General features: G+C 36.1%; 1 protein-coding gene across 1 annotated transcript in view; it reads left to right on the plus strand.

Moving 5' to 3' along the window:
* ANKRD42 (ankyrin repeat domain 42) overlaps nt 1–16,944 on the plus strand; it is an 82,163-nt gene that overhangs the window by 58,029 nt on the left and 7,190 nt on the right. Inside the window, exons 7-9 of the mRNA XM_074217009.1 lie at nt 245–420; nt 7,459–7,585; nt 16,270–16,414. Coding sequence (XP_074073110.1) covers nt 245–420; nt 7,459–7,585; nt 16,270–16,414 — 448 coding nt within the window. The remainder of the gene's footprint in view (nt 1–244; nt 421–7,458; nt 7,586–16,269; nt 16,415–16,944) is intronic.

Here is a 16,944-nt window from a genome sequence, read left to right on the forward strand (position 1 = left end):
TCTACTGCAAATAGTCATTGATTGACGTTAAACATTTAGACAATAGATATTGATTGTTATACTTTATCTTTGTTACTCATTTTTGGTTGGTTAACTAGTGAGTAGTGTCATGGAGCACCTTAAACTGTGTTAATTGTGTAATGCAATTACCTGAGCTAGTAAGCAGCTCTTCCTGTGATAAGTAGGATCTTGAATCATATCTGCTTGTGGTTTTTTTTTGTTTATTTTTTTTTTTTGTTTCCAGGTTTGCCCATTTGTCAGCAGTGTCCCTTTTAGCGGGGCTGCAGAAATATGAAATTGAAGAAAATCTTGAAATTGGTGACCAAGATGCAAAGTTTTTTGAAAGACATGGTGTTGAAGGAAGCACTGATGCAAAAAATGAGTTATCTCAGGGGGAAGCTGAAAAAATAGATGCACGAAGTGAGCCTGCTTTCTTTATCTCAATGTGTCTTTTATCATTACCAGTATTATTCACCTTGAAGAAGTACTATAACCTAGGACCATTTCCCTTCTTATATAACTGCTTTTTTTTTTTTTTTTTGCAAGGCAATGGGGTTAAGTGTCTTACCCAAGGTTACACAGCTAGGTAATTTTTTTTTTTAGATTTTTGCAAGGAAAATGGGGTTAAGTGGCTTGCCCAAGGCCACACAGCTAGGTAATTATTAAGTGTCTGAGACCGGATTTGAACCCAGGTACACCTGACTCCAAGGCTGGTGCTTTATCCATTATGCCACCTAGCTGCCCTGGTACAGCTAGGTAATTTTTAAGTGTCTGAGGTCAGATTTTGAATTCAGTTTCTCCTGACTGCTATCCATGGTGCCACCTAGTTGCCCCTATAATTGCTTTCTACAAAGATCTGGACATGATTATAAGGAAAATCAAACAAATCAAAAAATAGTTTGTACCAGCTGGGTCCATTATGCTGTGTTTGGTGCTCTGGGCATAATACAATGGTGAATAAAGCAGAAAATCATCATTCAAGAAGCTTGGAGTTTTTGTGGGGAAATACATAAACATGTATCAAATCCAACCTCAGACACTTAATAATTACCTAGCTGTGTGGCCTTGGGCAAGCCACCTAACCCTATTGCCTTGAAAAATCTAAAAAAAAAAAAAAGCTAAAAGATGTTAGAAAACCTAGATTAAGGGTTCCAAATTTAACTAACAATGAAAAAGTTATTGCACAGTAACATGATTAATTGCCTTATGAATTTTTATAAAAATTGAGAGGAGGAAAAAATAATTTGTGGCTTCATGACTCAGATCAGGCTTTTCAGAGTCCCAGAGGACTCACAGGATTGGAATGGGGCTGGAAAAAGTACATTTCACAAGATATGTCATTTATATATTTTACCAAATATTTGAGAACTCACTCTGCAACATACTTAGACCTCATGTCAGATAGATTTAGAGTTGAAAGGAACTTAGAGAACATCTAAGGGGACTTCAACCCCCTTGTTTTATGGGTGAGGAAACTTAAGGCCTAAAGAGGAAGTGATTTGCCCAGAGTCATAAATGACAAGGCCAGAATTAAAACTCAGATTCTCTATTTCCAAATCCAGAGCTCATTTTCAGAGTACTCTTGGGGCACATCAGGAATAAAACCATCTACATTATAAGTACCTCTTTCCATATACCTATTTATGTTCCATTGTATAGTAGTATTTGAAGTTATAAAAATTATACTTTATTCATTCTTAATTTAGATTTTTTTACATTATTAAAATAAAAATAATTTTAGTGTTCTGCTATTTGATTCACATATTAGCAAACTTAGTGATTTCTCTTAGGTCTATATAATAATGATTTCCCAAAATTATTCTGCATTTTTATATTTCTAATTTTTGTTTTTATGCATTTTATGACCTTTCTGGTTTTAAAAAAGCATGTCAGAGATGTTAACTTTTTGTAGAAAAATAAAAAAGCTAAAGTAATTTTAAGTTTGAAAATAAAAGTATTCAAAAATTAGTGTGTATAATACTAATATTATTTGATTTCAAAAATATTTGTATTAAAAATTAGCAGGATAGTTAGAGGAACTTGCCACATTGTGGCCCTAAACCATCAGAACTTTCTTGCTACTATAATCAGAACAGCCTTTATAATCTCCTTGAAATATTGTTCACCTGGAAAATTTTAATTCTCAAGGAAAGCACTTGTCAAATCATATGCTGTCCTTGAGTGTTGTTGATGGTGGTGGAGGATGATGGGGTTGATAAGACAGGGAAATGGTTCAGGTTCTTGGGCTCCAGTAAAAGAATCCTTCTGGGGGCAGCTAGGATGCACAGTGGAAAGAGTGTCGCCCTGGAATTGGGAGTTCAAATTCAATCTCAGACACTTAATACTTAGCTGGTGTGTCCTTGGGTAAATCACTTGACCCATTGCCTTGCAAAAAAGAAAAAAAAAGATCTTTCTGAAGAAAGAGGGCAGAATCCAAGACAGTTTGCTAAAGTAAAAGGTTAAGCCAGAGTTTCTATTGTAACAAATCCAACAGTTAATTGTGAGGCATGAAAAATGTTTATACTAATTGGTGAGAAGAGGGGAAGTTTCATAGATTCACAGGGAAAAGTAATAGGAAAGGAATCTATAGATACTGATGAGAAAATACTTAATTTCACACAGTTGATGAGCTCAAGGCAGCAGATAAATTATAGTGATGATGTGTTAGACATGGTTCCTCTTTAGCTTTAGTTTATTATGTAATAATAACAATAATATTTATGAAATACTGTTTTCCCATTAATTTGATCACAGCAACCACATAATGTAAAGATAGGATTTTTGTTTGTTTATTTGATTTTTGTTTTATTGGCCTGGATCTATGATTTCATTGGTTATGATGAGAAAACTCCCTCAAACAGTGCAGATCTGCAGCTATTTAGGACTTTATAGTCTTCCTGACACAGCCAGTACATACCCCAGTTGGAGCTTGAATCTATGGCTTCCTTTCTCTGCTTGCTTCTCAAATATTATCTTCATCTTCCAGATGATGAAACTTGAATGTTAAGAGAATTTAGGTGACTTATCCTTCAACATTTAGTCAATCAAAGTTAAGTTCTAGGAGATGAACCTCTCTGCTTTATATGGCTACTTTGGGCAAAGTATATTCATTTATCAAATCATTGAGTGAGCACATATTGATTGCCTACCGTGAGGCAGGTGCCATATTAGCTACTGTGGATATAGACACAATAAAACACTCACTCCAAAGGAATTTACATTTTCTTGGAGGAAAACAATGGAACGCATGAAAGTAATAATTATAGCTCACAATTATATAGCACTTTAAAGTTGTGGAACATTTTACATTTGCTTTTTCATTTGATCCTCACAGAATTCTTGTGAGATGGATGGTGTTATGATAGTCATTTTATAGATTAGGAAACTCAGGTTGAGAGAAGTTAAAACTTTCCCAGATTGTGAAACCAATACATATCAGAAAGGATTTATGAGCTTCAAATGGTCCAAAATTAAGAACTGGGACACAGTTGGCCTTTGGGCTGGGTTTAACTGAACCAAGTACTACACCATGATGCCTCTCAAGTAATTATAAAACAGATATAGATGGAATGCAAAATAAAAGTATGTTCAGGGGTGATGGTGTAGAGAGTGGAGTGGCAGGACTGGGAGGAGTGAAGTACTGGCAACTAGTCCCTTCTATTATAAATTTGCAACCTACGAGCAGGTTAAGACATGAAAATTACTTCAAACCCCTCTGGATTTGTGCTTTTGTTTGATATGGTTGCTCCTTGCATTGGCTCAGGAAAGCCATGCTGTCTTAATCTGTGCAATGCTTGCCTCTATCTTGACATAAATCAGCAGCAAGATGCTTCCCACTTCACTGGAGGACTTTCTCTAGGTCTTTTAACTTTTTACTGGCTCAAACATAACCTTGGGCTGACCCTTGCTGTTTACTACACAATGGACCATCTTCTTTTCCTGATCATGCATTTACTGGATACACTTCTTATACATGTCAAAGTTGTTAATAGATTACATCTTACTCATACCTTCATTGCATTTCTGTCCTCTTGTATTACCTTTGGTTCTGATCCAGATCATAGGATGCCGATGCTATCCTTGGGTTTTTCTTGAAAAGATCACTGGAGTGATTTGCCATTTTCTTCTCCAGTAGATTAAAGCATACAGAAGTCAAAAACTTGCCCAAGGTCACACAATTAATAAGTATATGAGGGCAGATCTGAACCTGTTTTCTTGACTAGCACTCTATTCACTAAGCAGCCACCAACTGCCTCAAGTGTGTACTTAATAAATGTTTATTGATTGACCAATTGATCATTTGCAGGTTGTAACAGTTCATGAGTCAACACCATGTAGCATATCTGGAAGATTTCTTGATTTAAAAGATTCATATCTTTTGGGGATCATTGAAAATGTTATGTAATTTCCCAAATGCAGTTCAACCTACTTTCTCTTTGTATTCAATTCAATTCAAGTCAATTATCTCTATTAAGTGCCTGTCCAATATCTTTGTATTGATATACTGATTCATTCTGCCCCTCTCTGCATATCATAATCTGGGTTGTAGACATTCTCCATCTATTTGATTTTTTTTCTGGTATGGATTAAATGAGCCAATATCTTTTGAATGACTAGGAGGCTCTGTAGTACACTGGAACTGCATGTCTGCATAGAGGAGCATTTGTAAGAACTTGTTACTAATAGGTTATCCCTCTTCTATTTGAACTCTATGTAAGATCATCCTCCGAAGCGATGTTAAACACATCTATGTCTAATCTGTATGGGGAATACTCCATTGGAGAGGTCAGCCTATAATAGGACTGTGGTATACAAAGGAGGCAGGGAGGAAAAGAGAGAGACAGAGGGAGGGGGAGAGAGAGAGAAGAGAGAGAGAGAGAGAGAGAGAGAGAGAGAGAGAGAGAGAGAGAGAGAGAGAGAGAGAGAGAGAGAATATGTTATTTTTACCTTTCAATCAATTTTGTGAATATAAAAATATAAAAGATGTGATAAGTTATAGAAAATTCCCTAGGATCGTTTACCTTATCCCTTCTGAACTTTTCATCAAGAATACTTGTGTGTGTAGGGGTGGCATAGTGGCGTAGTGGATAAAGCACCGGCCTTGGAGTCAGGAGTACCTGGGTTCAAATCTGGTCTCAGACACTTAATAATTACCTAGCTGTGTGGCCTTGGGCAAGCCACTTAACCCCATTTGCCTTGCAAAAAAAAAAACCTAAAAAAAAGAATACTTGTGTGTAGACAAATATCACTTTTTCAAAGAAATCATAGGCTGTTGAGCTTCTTGATCACCTTATTTTTGGGGAGTAATAATATTGGCCTTTTAAAAAATTTGCTCTTATCTTCCATCATTAAAATATTTTGAAAATTGATCCTTCAGTGCCTCCAAAACATGATTAAACCAAATTTCTTTTGAAACACTAATACATGTATTCTTTTTTTTAAAATTTTATTTATTTAAGGTAGGGACTTGCCCAAGGTCCACAGTTAGGCAATTAAGTATCTGAGTCTGGATTTGAACTCAGGTCCTCCTAAGACTGGGGCTCTATCCATTCATTGTGCCACCTAGCTGCCCCTAATACCTCTATTCCAAATTCCATCTTATTGCTGTCTTTTTTCAGTTTCCCTTATAAATGTTCTTAGGATGATCTGATTTAGTTGGATCTCATCTAGACCTTTTGAAGGCTTGTTTTCCTTTTTGTTGTTGTTTTCCACTATATTCTGAAATTATTTATTTAGTGTTTTACCAATAAATTTGTTTTCCTTGACAATAGTATCTCTCTGCTTGGCAGAGAAATCAAATATTTATGGACTTAGGAGTTGTCTACGTTTTTCTGTCCTCTTTTACAAAATTAAAACTTCTATTAAGGGGCAGCTAGGTGGCACAGTGGATAAAGCACCGGCCTGGAGTCAGGAGTACCTGGGTTCAAATCCAGTCTCAGACACTTAATAATTACCTAGATGTGTGGCCTTGGGCAAGCCACTTAACCCCGTTTGCCTTACAAAAAAAAACTTCTATAAAAATGGTAATAATCTTTACTTTTATATATTTCTTCTATTTCAGAGTCAAAATCTTAATTAAAATAGGTGAGGTTAAAGTTGTAATTAGAACCAGTACCTTCATGTTTTTTTATCCTTTCTTTTAATTTGGTATTAATTTTTAATTTTGTTCTAATTAGTTGATGGTTGACTTCTTTCAAGCTGATTTTTCAATATCCTTTCCTGAACCCACTTTTGCATTGAAGATATTACTCATCATCAAGTATATATGTCTATGTGTAGACTTGCTTTGGAGAATTTTGTCAATAGATGTTGATGCATGGGAGTTATTTTGATCATTTTTCTTATCCTCATTAGGATCACAGAGAGGCAGGATGATCAAATGACCCCAAAATAATGTAACTTTGTGACTTTAAGCACTTTAAATAGTTCATTTTGCAAGATCTTTTATTTACCTCTCCAAAGGCAAAAAAGTCATTTGGTTCCAAGATTCTTAATGGTTTTCTGAGGTTGTCAGTATGTTAATATACATGATATAGGTCCTCTAATAACATAGCATTGGTTTGTTATTAGAGAAAGAACTCACATTTAGAGGACCAACAGTTATTGTTTGCAAATGATCTAAAAACTGATTGTTTGCACCTTTTTTTCATATCTCTCTGCCACTATCATGGTGGACATGGAAGGGTAGCCTCATGGGACTTTTGTGTATGTGTCATGGGTTACCATGATGAAAAAAATTATAGCTTAGTGGCAAAATTTACAACTACATACTTAGCATGTTAGAACCTGTCAGAGCTTCCATGTTGCAATAGCTGTGTTCAGGCATCAGAATAGAACATCTGGAGCTGTACATACATAGATGATGACAGTACTCAATGATATATAAGTGCATTAGAGATGAAAGCAGAATTTGTTTAAGAGAGCAGACCTTTACTGACTGGGGCCTGGGGAGTACAAGGAAGGTGGTAATGTGTAGGGTTTTTATTTGTCATACCACCAGATACTCTTTCCTGTTTTCTCTTTCACTTTCCTGAGGAACACTGATAATTCATAGTGTATGTTTATGATAGTAATATAATAACTGAATCACCCAATATGTCAGTCTAAAAAACTCCACTCAAGTTGGCCTTAATTTAGTCCCTTGTTGTGCACAGATCCCCATTTGTCATTTATTTATTTGCTTACTTATTTATTCATTCATTCATTCATTTATTTTGCAAGGCAATGGGGTTAAGTGGCTTGCCCAAGTCCACACAGCTAGGTAATTTTTAAGTGTCTGAGGCTGGATTTGAACTCAGGTACTCCTGACTCCAGGGCTGATGCTGTATTCACTGTGCCACCTAGCCACCCCCCCCCCATTGTTATTAAGGAGACATGCCTACTAGGCGAGATAGCATCCTAAGAAAGCACATGTAGACCTTACCTAATCAAGATTACAACACCACATTTGTTTTGCAGTAAGAGCTTATGACAAAGTTATAGAATTGAGACGACTTCTAAAAATTGCAGAAAGTAACTATAAGCAGCTGGGAGGGATATTAGAAGAAGACATAAAACAGAAGAAAGAAGAACAAGAGTCTGAAAGGTAATGTCCTCACGGATTAATCATTTAAAAAGGTTTTTGGATACGTCTCCCACATCCTAGTTGAGAACTTGTTGAGCATTATTTTTACCCTGTACCCACTAAAATGGTATTAGATTTAATCCTTTCTATTTCTTCACACTTCTGATAAAGGAGAAGAATTTGATAATTTTTCAAGAGCTCATCTAATATATAGCAAGGCTGTATCACAGTTTGTGTGACAAGGTTGTAAAGAACCCTTGCAAAATGATGTTGGGGCATCTGCCTCATAACCAGAGAACTACACCAATCTCCCTGGGCTGTTTGTTTCACTCCCATCCCCCCACCAAGGGAGTATAGGTTGACTCTAGGGGATTGTGTTGGCAGTGGTTTGTCTTTCCACCTTTCCTTTTCCTACCACAGTAAGTCCTCTTTTCTCATTGTTCTTTACCCTGTAGCAAACTGTTTACCTTTTCTTTCACGTTAATTTATGATATAAAGGAGTCTTATACATCATACAGGTAGGTGACCTTTAATATCCTGGCAGTCCTAATAGCATGATTCTGATTGTTACTGCTAGAATTTGGGAGGAGTGAGCTTGCACAGTTAGGGAATCTTTCCTCTCACTATTAACTTGTCTACTTCTCTTCTCCACAGAGTAGAGGTAGGAAGAAGAGGTGACAAGGTCCACTGCTTAGCAACTTTCAGTCTTCTCTGGAAGAATATACTCTCTTTCTCCCCACCCACCTCTCCTTCCTCTCCCCTCCTCTCCTCTCCCCTCCCTTCCCCTCTCCTCCCCCTCTCCTCTCCTGTCCTCTCCATTTTAAAACAAGACAAAGACTGAAGACAAAAGTCTTAACTTCTTCACTAATTATGAAAATTCAAATCCTAGAAAGACAGTAGAAAAAATATTTGGAGATAGGAGGTGGAAGGTAGGACTGCAGGACCTTTCAGACTACTTTGAAGTAACTTCGTAAAGAGACTGTTTCTGGGGGTGGCTAGGTGGTACAGTGGATAGAGCACTGGCCCTGGAGTCAGGAGTACCTGAGTTCAGATCCGACCTCAGACACTTAGTAATTACCTAGCTGTGTGGCCTTGGGCAAGCCACTTAACCCCATTGCCTTGCAAAAACTTTTTTTAAAAAAGAGACTTTCTGCCACATATAAGCTCTGACCCTAGCTCAATGATTTGGGTTTTAAGAGAAATTTCTATTTAGAAAATGCATATGATAGCTATAATGTTTCCAATATGATCCTGATATCAAACAGGAAACTTTGCAAAGTATTTCACATGGGTGCAATACTTTCCTAGATGATGCACATAGATTTCAGTTTGCCTTGAATTTTTAAAAGGCATAAAGTCAGACCATTATTTTTAGATTCATTACATTTTTATATTATATTTGGTGACCTTAATGGAATAAATTAATAACTCACATTTATATAACTTTAACATTTACAATATGCTTTCTTCACAATGATGCTGTGAGGTATATTATACAAATATTATCTCTTTTTTTATTCTTTTTTTTTGCAAGGCAATGGGGTTAAGTGACTTGCCCAAGGCCACACAGCTAGGTAATTATTAAGTGTCTGAGGTCGGATCTGAACTCAGGTACTCCTGACTCCAGGGCCGTGCTCTATCCATTGCGCCACCACTGCCCCCATCTCTACTTTCTATAGGAGCATGCTCAAGTTCACTGATAGGTGAAGTTATCTAGTGGTAGAACTAAGATTTTGGATCTCTAACTTGAAGACCAGTGTTGTGCTAGCCTGTTTTTTTTATTTGTTTATTTGTTTGTTTTTGTTTTTGGCAAAGTAGTGGGGTTAAGTGACTTGTCCAAGGTCACACAGCTAGTTAATTAGTAAATGTCTGAGGTCAAATTTGAACTCAGGACCTCCTGACTCCAGGGCCAGTGCTCTATTCATTGCACCACCTAGCTGCCGCTGATAGCCTGTTTTTGACTTTAATGTTACTGAAGTGTAGGCTTAGTGATGTTGATGCTAATGATTTTATTAATATATGTATAATTTATTTTTCCTCTAATTACATTTTAAAACAATTTTAACATTTGTTTTTTAAAGTTTTGAGTCCCAAATTCCATTCCTCCTCTTCCTCTCCCTGAGATAGTAAGATTATGTGTGCAATTAAGTGAAACATTTCCATATTAGTGATTTTGTACAAGAAGAATTGAACAAGAAGATAAAGAATGAAAGTGAAAAATAAATTCTAAAAATCAAAGGATAAATCAGTAAAATCAAAAGCAAGAAACTCTTGAACTAATAAATAAAACCAAGAGTTGGTTTTATGAAAAAATCAATAAAATAGATAAACCTTTGGTTAATTTGATTTAAAAAAAAGAAAACCAAATTACTAGCATCAAAAATGAAAAAAAGGTTAACTCATTGCCAATGAGGAGGAAATCAAAGTAATAATTTAGAACTATTTTGCCCAACTGTATTCCAATAAATTTGAGAATCTAAGTGAAATAGATGAATAATTACAAAAATATAAGTTGCCTAGGTTAAATGAAGAGGAAATTAAATACCTAAAAAACCCTATTCCAGAAAAAAGAAATTCAAGTCATTTCTTAAAAAATCTCCAGGGCCAGATGTATTCACAAGTGAATTCTATCAAATATTTAAGGAACAATTGGTTCCAACTGTATATAATTGTATATATTTGTTATAATTCCACCTATTTTATATATGGATGGAACTCTGCCTAACTCCTGTTATAATAATATAGTACTGATACCTAAACCAGGAAGAGTCAAAACAGAGAAAGAAAATTGTAGATCAATTTCCTTAATGAATATGGATGCAAAAATCTTAAATAAAAACTTAAAGTGATTACAGCAAGTTATTATTGGGATAATATGCTGTGACCAAGTGGGATTTATCACAGGAATGCAGGGTTGGTTCAATATTAGGAAAACTGTGAGTATAACTGACTATATCAGTATGAAACTTACAAGAAATCATATGATTATCTCAATAGATGCTGAAAAAGCTTTTGAGAATAAATGGTTTCGGGGCGGTTAGATGGCGCAGTGGATAGAGCATTGGCCCTGGAGTCAGGAACCTAAGTTCAAATGTGGCCTCAGACACTTAATAATTACCTAGCTATGTGGCCTTGGGCAAGTCACTTAACAATGGCCTTGTAAAAAACCTTAAAAAAAAAAAAAGAATAGGAGTGGATAGGTGGTACAGTGGATAAAGCACCAGCCCTGGAGTCAGGAGTAGCTGAGTTCAAATCCTATCTCAGACACTTAATAATTACCTAGCTGTGTGGACTTGGGCAAGCCACTTAACCCCATTTGCCTTACAAAAACCTTAAAAAAAAAGTCTGTTGTGCTTCTAATTAAAAAAAAAAGAATAAATGGTTTCTTAGAATGATAAGCAGTATCTATCTGAAACCATCAACAAGCATTATATGTAGTGGGGATAAGTTAGAGGCATTCTCAGTAAGATCAGGGGTGAAAGAAAGATGCCACTGCTATTCAATATTGTATTAGAAATGTTAGCTTCAGCAATAAAAGAAGAAAAAGAAATTGAAGGAATTAGAATTGGGAAGGAAGAAGCAAAACTCCCTCTGCGAATGACATGATAATACCTAGAGAACCCTAAAAAAATCATCTAAAAAAACTAGGAAACAATTAGCAACTTTAGCAAAGTTACAGGATATAAAATAAATTCACATAAATCTTCAACATTTCTATATATTACTGTAAATCCTAAGCATTTCTATACATATTACTAGCAAGATACAGCAGCAAGAGAAATCCATTTAAAATAACTTCAGACAATACAAAATGCTTGGGAATCTATCTGCTAAGTCAGACTCAAAAACTCTATAAAAACAACTATAAAACACTTTTCACATAAATAAAACCAGATCTAAATAACTAGGCAAATATCAACTGCTCATGGATAGGCCAAGGTAAGATAATAAAAATGCCAATTCTACCTAAATTAAACTACTTATTTAGTACCATACCAATCAAACTTCCAAAAAAATTACTTTATTGAGCTAGAAAAAATTGTAACTAAGCTCATATGGAGAAACAAACAAAAAAAAAGAATATCAAGGGATTTAATGAAAAAAATGCAAAAGAAGATGGCTTAGCCTTATCAGATCTAAATTATATTATAAAGCATCAATCATCAAAACTCTCTGGTACTGGCTACAAAACAGAGTAGTGAATCAGTGTAATATAATAGGTGCCAAAAGAGACAGCAGGAAACAATTACAAGTAATCTGCTGTTTGATAACCCCAAAGAATCCAGCTTCTGGAATAAGAACTCTTTTTCTCTTCAATAAAAACTGCTGGGAAAACTGGAAGTTAATATGGAAGAAACTTGGATTAGACTAATACCTCACACCCTAACAACAAAGATAAGATAAAAATGGATACAGAATTTAGACATAAAAGACAACATAAGTAAACTGGGACAACAAGGAATAGTTTACCTGTCAGATCTATGGAAAGAGTAGCAGTTTATGACAAGGAAGAGAATGAGAACATCATGAAAAACAAACTGGATAATTTTGATTACCTTAAGTTAAAAAGCTTTTGCACAAACAAAACCAATATCAAAAGGAATGTAGTAAATTGGGAAACAATTTTTTACAACTAGTGTTTCTGACAAAGGACTCACTTATAAAATATATATATAGAGATAGAGAGAGAGAGGATTGGGACAGTCAAATGGTATGGTGGTAGAGCCACCGGCCTTAAAGTCAGTTCAAATTTGACCTCAGACAGATTGGGGCGTCTAGGTGAAGTAGTGGATAAAGCACCGGCCCTGGAGTCAGGAATACCTGGGTTCAAATCTGGTCTCAGACACTTAATTACCTAGCTGTGTGGCTTTGGGAAAGCCACTTAACCCTGTCTGCCTTGCAAAAACCTAAAAAAAAAAAAATTTGACCTCAGACACTTAATAATTTGCTTAGCTGTGTGACCTTCAGCAAGTCACTTAACTCATTGCCTTAAATAAAATAAAATTTAAAAATAAAAGAATGAATAATATATAGAGAGAACAGAGTAAAATTTATAAAAAAAAAAAAAAAAAACCAATAAGCCATTCCCCGGTTGACAAATGTTCAAAGGAGATTTTGCAAAGGCAATTTGCAGATAAGAAAATCAAAGCTATACATAATCATATGAAAAATTGCTCAAAATCATTACTGATGAAATACAAATTAAAGCATCTCTGAGGTACCACCTTACACCCCCTCAGACTGGCCAATATGACCAGAAAGGACAATGATCAATGTTGGAATGGATGTGGGAAATCTGGGACACTAATGCATTGTTGTGGAGCTATGAACTCATCCAACATTTCTGGAGAGCAATTTGGAATTATGCCCAAAAGGTAATAACAATGTGCATACCCTTTGATCCAGCAATACCACAACTGGGTCTGTACCCTGAAGAGATCATGAAAAAGGGTAAAAACATCACTTGTACAAAAATATTCATAGCAGTCCTGTATATGGTGGCAAAGAACTGGAAAATGAATGAGTGTCCTTCAATTGGGGAATGGCTGAACAATTTGTGTGTGTGTGTGTGTGTGTGTGTGTATGTATATATACATATATATGTGATGGAATGTATATATTCATATATATATAAAATATGTGATTATATATATATATATATATACATATATGTATATATATCACTACTGTTTTATTAGAAACCAGGAGGGATGGGAATTCAGAGAAACCTGGAAGGATTTGCATGAACTGATGCTGAGTGAGATGAGCAGAACCAAAAGAATATTGAACACCCTAACAGCAACATAGGGTGATGATCGATCTTAATGGATTTCTCATTCCATCAGTGCAATAATCAGGGGCACTACTTCCCAGGATGATGGCTGAGAACACTGCTCTTGGATTCAAGGTCCTAGGACCTGAGGGGACAGGATGGTCAAGGGGGTGGAGGTGGTTTGATTTGCTTGGCACCTACTACTTTTTCCTTTCCCTCAGGGGTACCTGATTAAAAGGCAAAGTGGGGTTTCTTAGAAGACAATGGATAGGTGATATCATCTGTTGATACTCACAGCTAATGGCCAAACCTTGTAAGTGGGGCAATGGCACCTTAGAACAAGAAGTTCATCTTGTTACAGCAACAATAGAGTATAGGAGACTGACATTCCTTTGTGGGTTGAGATAGAGTGGAACAAGGAAAAAAAAGATCTTGACAGTTATCAAAATAACCTTTTATTTTGTCAGCCAAATATTGTCACCAAATATGGTGAAGCAGGAAATGTGCCCACTCACGCCAGACATTTTGACAGAACAGTAACACTCATTGTACCCCCTGAGTGATTGCTAACACACTCAAACAATAAGGAAGGCAGGATTCAAAAAGAGCTTGACAGGCTGAAGTACTGGACTCAATCTAATTCAGTTCTCTTTTTTTGTGCTCTAGTCATGCATCACCTATTGGGCATTTCCCACTTGGAATCAAAAAGGTATCCTAGACTCAACATTTCCAAAACAGAACTCATTATCTTTAAATAAAAATCATACATCTTATTTTTGTTAGGAGCTCCAACCATCCTTTTAGTTAACTCAGCTTAACAATTTCATGGTCATTTTTCCTCATCATTCTCTCTCATCTCACTATTTAGTAAGTTGCCAAACTTGTTGATTCTACTTTCAAGAAGTTTCTCATGTCTGTTCTCTTTTCTCTAATAAGATGATCATTATTTCAGTTCAGGCCCTTATCACCTGTCATCTGGACTATTACATACCTCCTAATTGGTTTTCTTTCTTCAATACCCTCTCCTGTCTAATCTATTTTACTCACAGCAGATATTCTTGAAGTACAGATCTGATCTAGTTAGTTAGAAATACAGTTCTACTCAGTTAACTCCAGTGACTTCTATTACCTCTGGGGTCAAATATGTATGCCTCTGTTTGACATTTAAGGCTATTCATAACTTGGCACTAACCCACCTTTCTAGCCTTATTATATGTTATTTAATTTCAAATATTCTTCAGTTGAGTGAAATTGGTCTTGTTCTTTACTGTTCTGACTTTATACCTTTGCATGGTCTTTCTCATACAGATTATGATGTTCTGCCTCACTATGGCCTTGTCCAATTCCTAACTTAACTTCTAAGCGCAAGTGCCCCTTTTTCTGATTTTAGTGCCCCCCAAAATGAGTTTGTATTTATTTTGTGTATTATTTGTTCCGTCACCCCAGTAGGATGCTTGGAAGGTAGGGATTGTTGGATTTTGTTTTCTGTGTCCCCAGTACTTGCACATAGAGAATACTAACAAATGCTACTGACTGACTGAAGATGAAATTCAGCAGGGATCCATGAAAATAGCTCTTCTTAAAAAGGACAAGATGGCAGAGATAGGATCAGATAGAAGTTTACCTGAAAATGACCTGGGGGATTGAGTGTGTTTTTCTTATGCTGTCCTTGTCACGAGAGATCCAAAATTGTGGATAACTGTACTGCTCTGCACTAAGAGATGCAAGCTTCTTGGCTATCTCTATACTCTGTCCTTGTATCTTCTCTGCACTTTTATGTAGTATTGGTTTCCAAGTTTTAGGAAGGACATTGACAATTTGGAGAGCTAGAGGACAAAAATATGATGAAAAGCCTTGGTTGCAGTAATTGGAGTTGTTTTGCCTGGAGAAGTAAATCCTCAGATGGGGATGAAGTGTAAGATGCCATTTTCATATTTCATGGGTAAGAGGACTAGGCCAGCTCTATTTGACTATAGATCCAGGAGCTGTGCATGTAAGGTCAGAGGATCATACCTATAAGATTATAAATCTACTTCAGGGGCCACTTAGCCCAGTCCTTTCATGTGGAAGGATACTGAAGCTCAGTCATTAAATGATTTGTCCAGGGTCACATAGGTAGTAAGCAGGATTTAAAATCATATCCTCTGACTTCCTTGACACCAGAAAGAACTTTCTAATAAGAGCTATCCAGAAATGAATTAGATTGCTCAGGGAGAGAGTAAGTTACCTCTCAGTGGAGGTCTTCCAAAAATGACTGGATGATGATTTATTGGTAAGTTATAAAGGGGATTTCTCCTTTCCAACTTAAACATTTTGTGACTCTTTCTAGCTGAATTATAGCAAGTGAATTCCTTTTCCTCTCTTATTATACCCTAATTGGAACCTTAGTTATTCCAGTTATCTTTTTTTTTTAGATTTTGCAAGGCAATGGGTTAAATGACTTGCCCAAGGTCACACAGCTAGGTAATCATTAAGTGTCTGAGGCCAGATTTGAACTCAGGTACTGCTGACTCCAGGGCCAGTGCTCTATCCACTGTGCCACCTACTGCCCCTATTCCATTTATCTTGAAGTTTGGGTGATCAGCATCAAAGCAGGGCCTCTTAACCTATAGATCTGTAAACTTGCTTTTTTAAAAATATTATGATTACCCTTTCAATATTGTTTCCTTTATGATCCTACATATTTTATTTTAGGCATTTAAAAACATTCTCAGAAAGAGTCCAAGGCTTTGCCTTGCCCAAATGGGTGCATAATACAAAAAAGATGAAGAAACTCACTTTAAGGAGACCATTAATAATGCTGGGGGAGAGGAGCACTGGGCCATCTTTGACCTGCCTTCCTGCTGCCTCCATTTAAATTCCCTCTTTCTCACACAAGTATAGTTGTGTGCTGACTATAGAAATAAACTTTTTTCATTTGTCTTTTGGACAGGATGATCAAAGAACTACAAGACCAATTGGAAGGTGAACGATTACGTAGAGAGAAACTGGAGTGTCAGTTGGATGAATTCCGAGAAAAGGCCAGTCTTCATCGAATCCCTATGGATCAAATTTGCCTCACTAATATTGCTTCCGTGGTGAGCTCATGTTGAACTCAGTTATATTTCTCATACCACATTATGTAAAAATATCTGTCGTGACATTTGGGTTTTTTTGGGGGGGGTGAATTTTTATATTTTCTTTTTTAAATTTTTAAATTTTTAAATTTGTTTTTTTTAAAATTTGAGTTCCTAGGGGTGGCTAGGTGGCGCAGTGGATAGAGAACCCACCCTGGAGTCAGGAGTACCTGAGTTCAAATCCAGCCTCAGACACTTAATTGCCTAGCTGTGTGGCCTTGGGCAAGCCACTTAACCCCATTTGCCTTGCAAAATCCTAACAAAAAAAAAAAATTGAGTTCCATATTCTCTCCCTGCCTCCCTCCCTCCCTTGACTCCTCCTTGAGAAGGCAAGCAATTTAATGCTAATTATACATGTGCAGTCATGCAAAACATAATTTCCATGTTAGCTATGTTGTGAAATAAAAAATAGACCAACCCCTCCCACAAGAAAAATAAAGTTAAATATGTTTTGATTTGCATTTCTCATCCACTCTTTCTCTGGAGGTAAA

Source organism: Macrotis lagotis, chromosome 1 (genome assembly GCF_037893015.1).
Source record: "Macrotis lagotis isolate mMagLag1 chromosome 1, bilby.v1.9.chrom.fasta, whole genome shotgun sequence".
Lineage (NCBI taxonomy): Eukaryota > Metazoa > Chordata > Mammalia > Peramelemorphia > Peramelidae > Macrotis > Macrotis lagotis.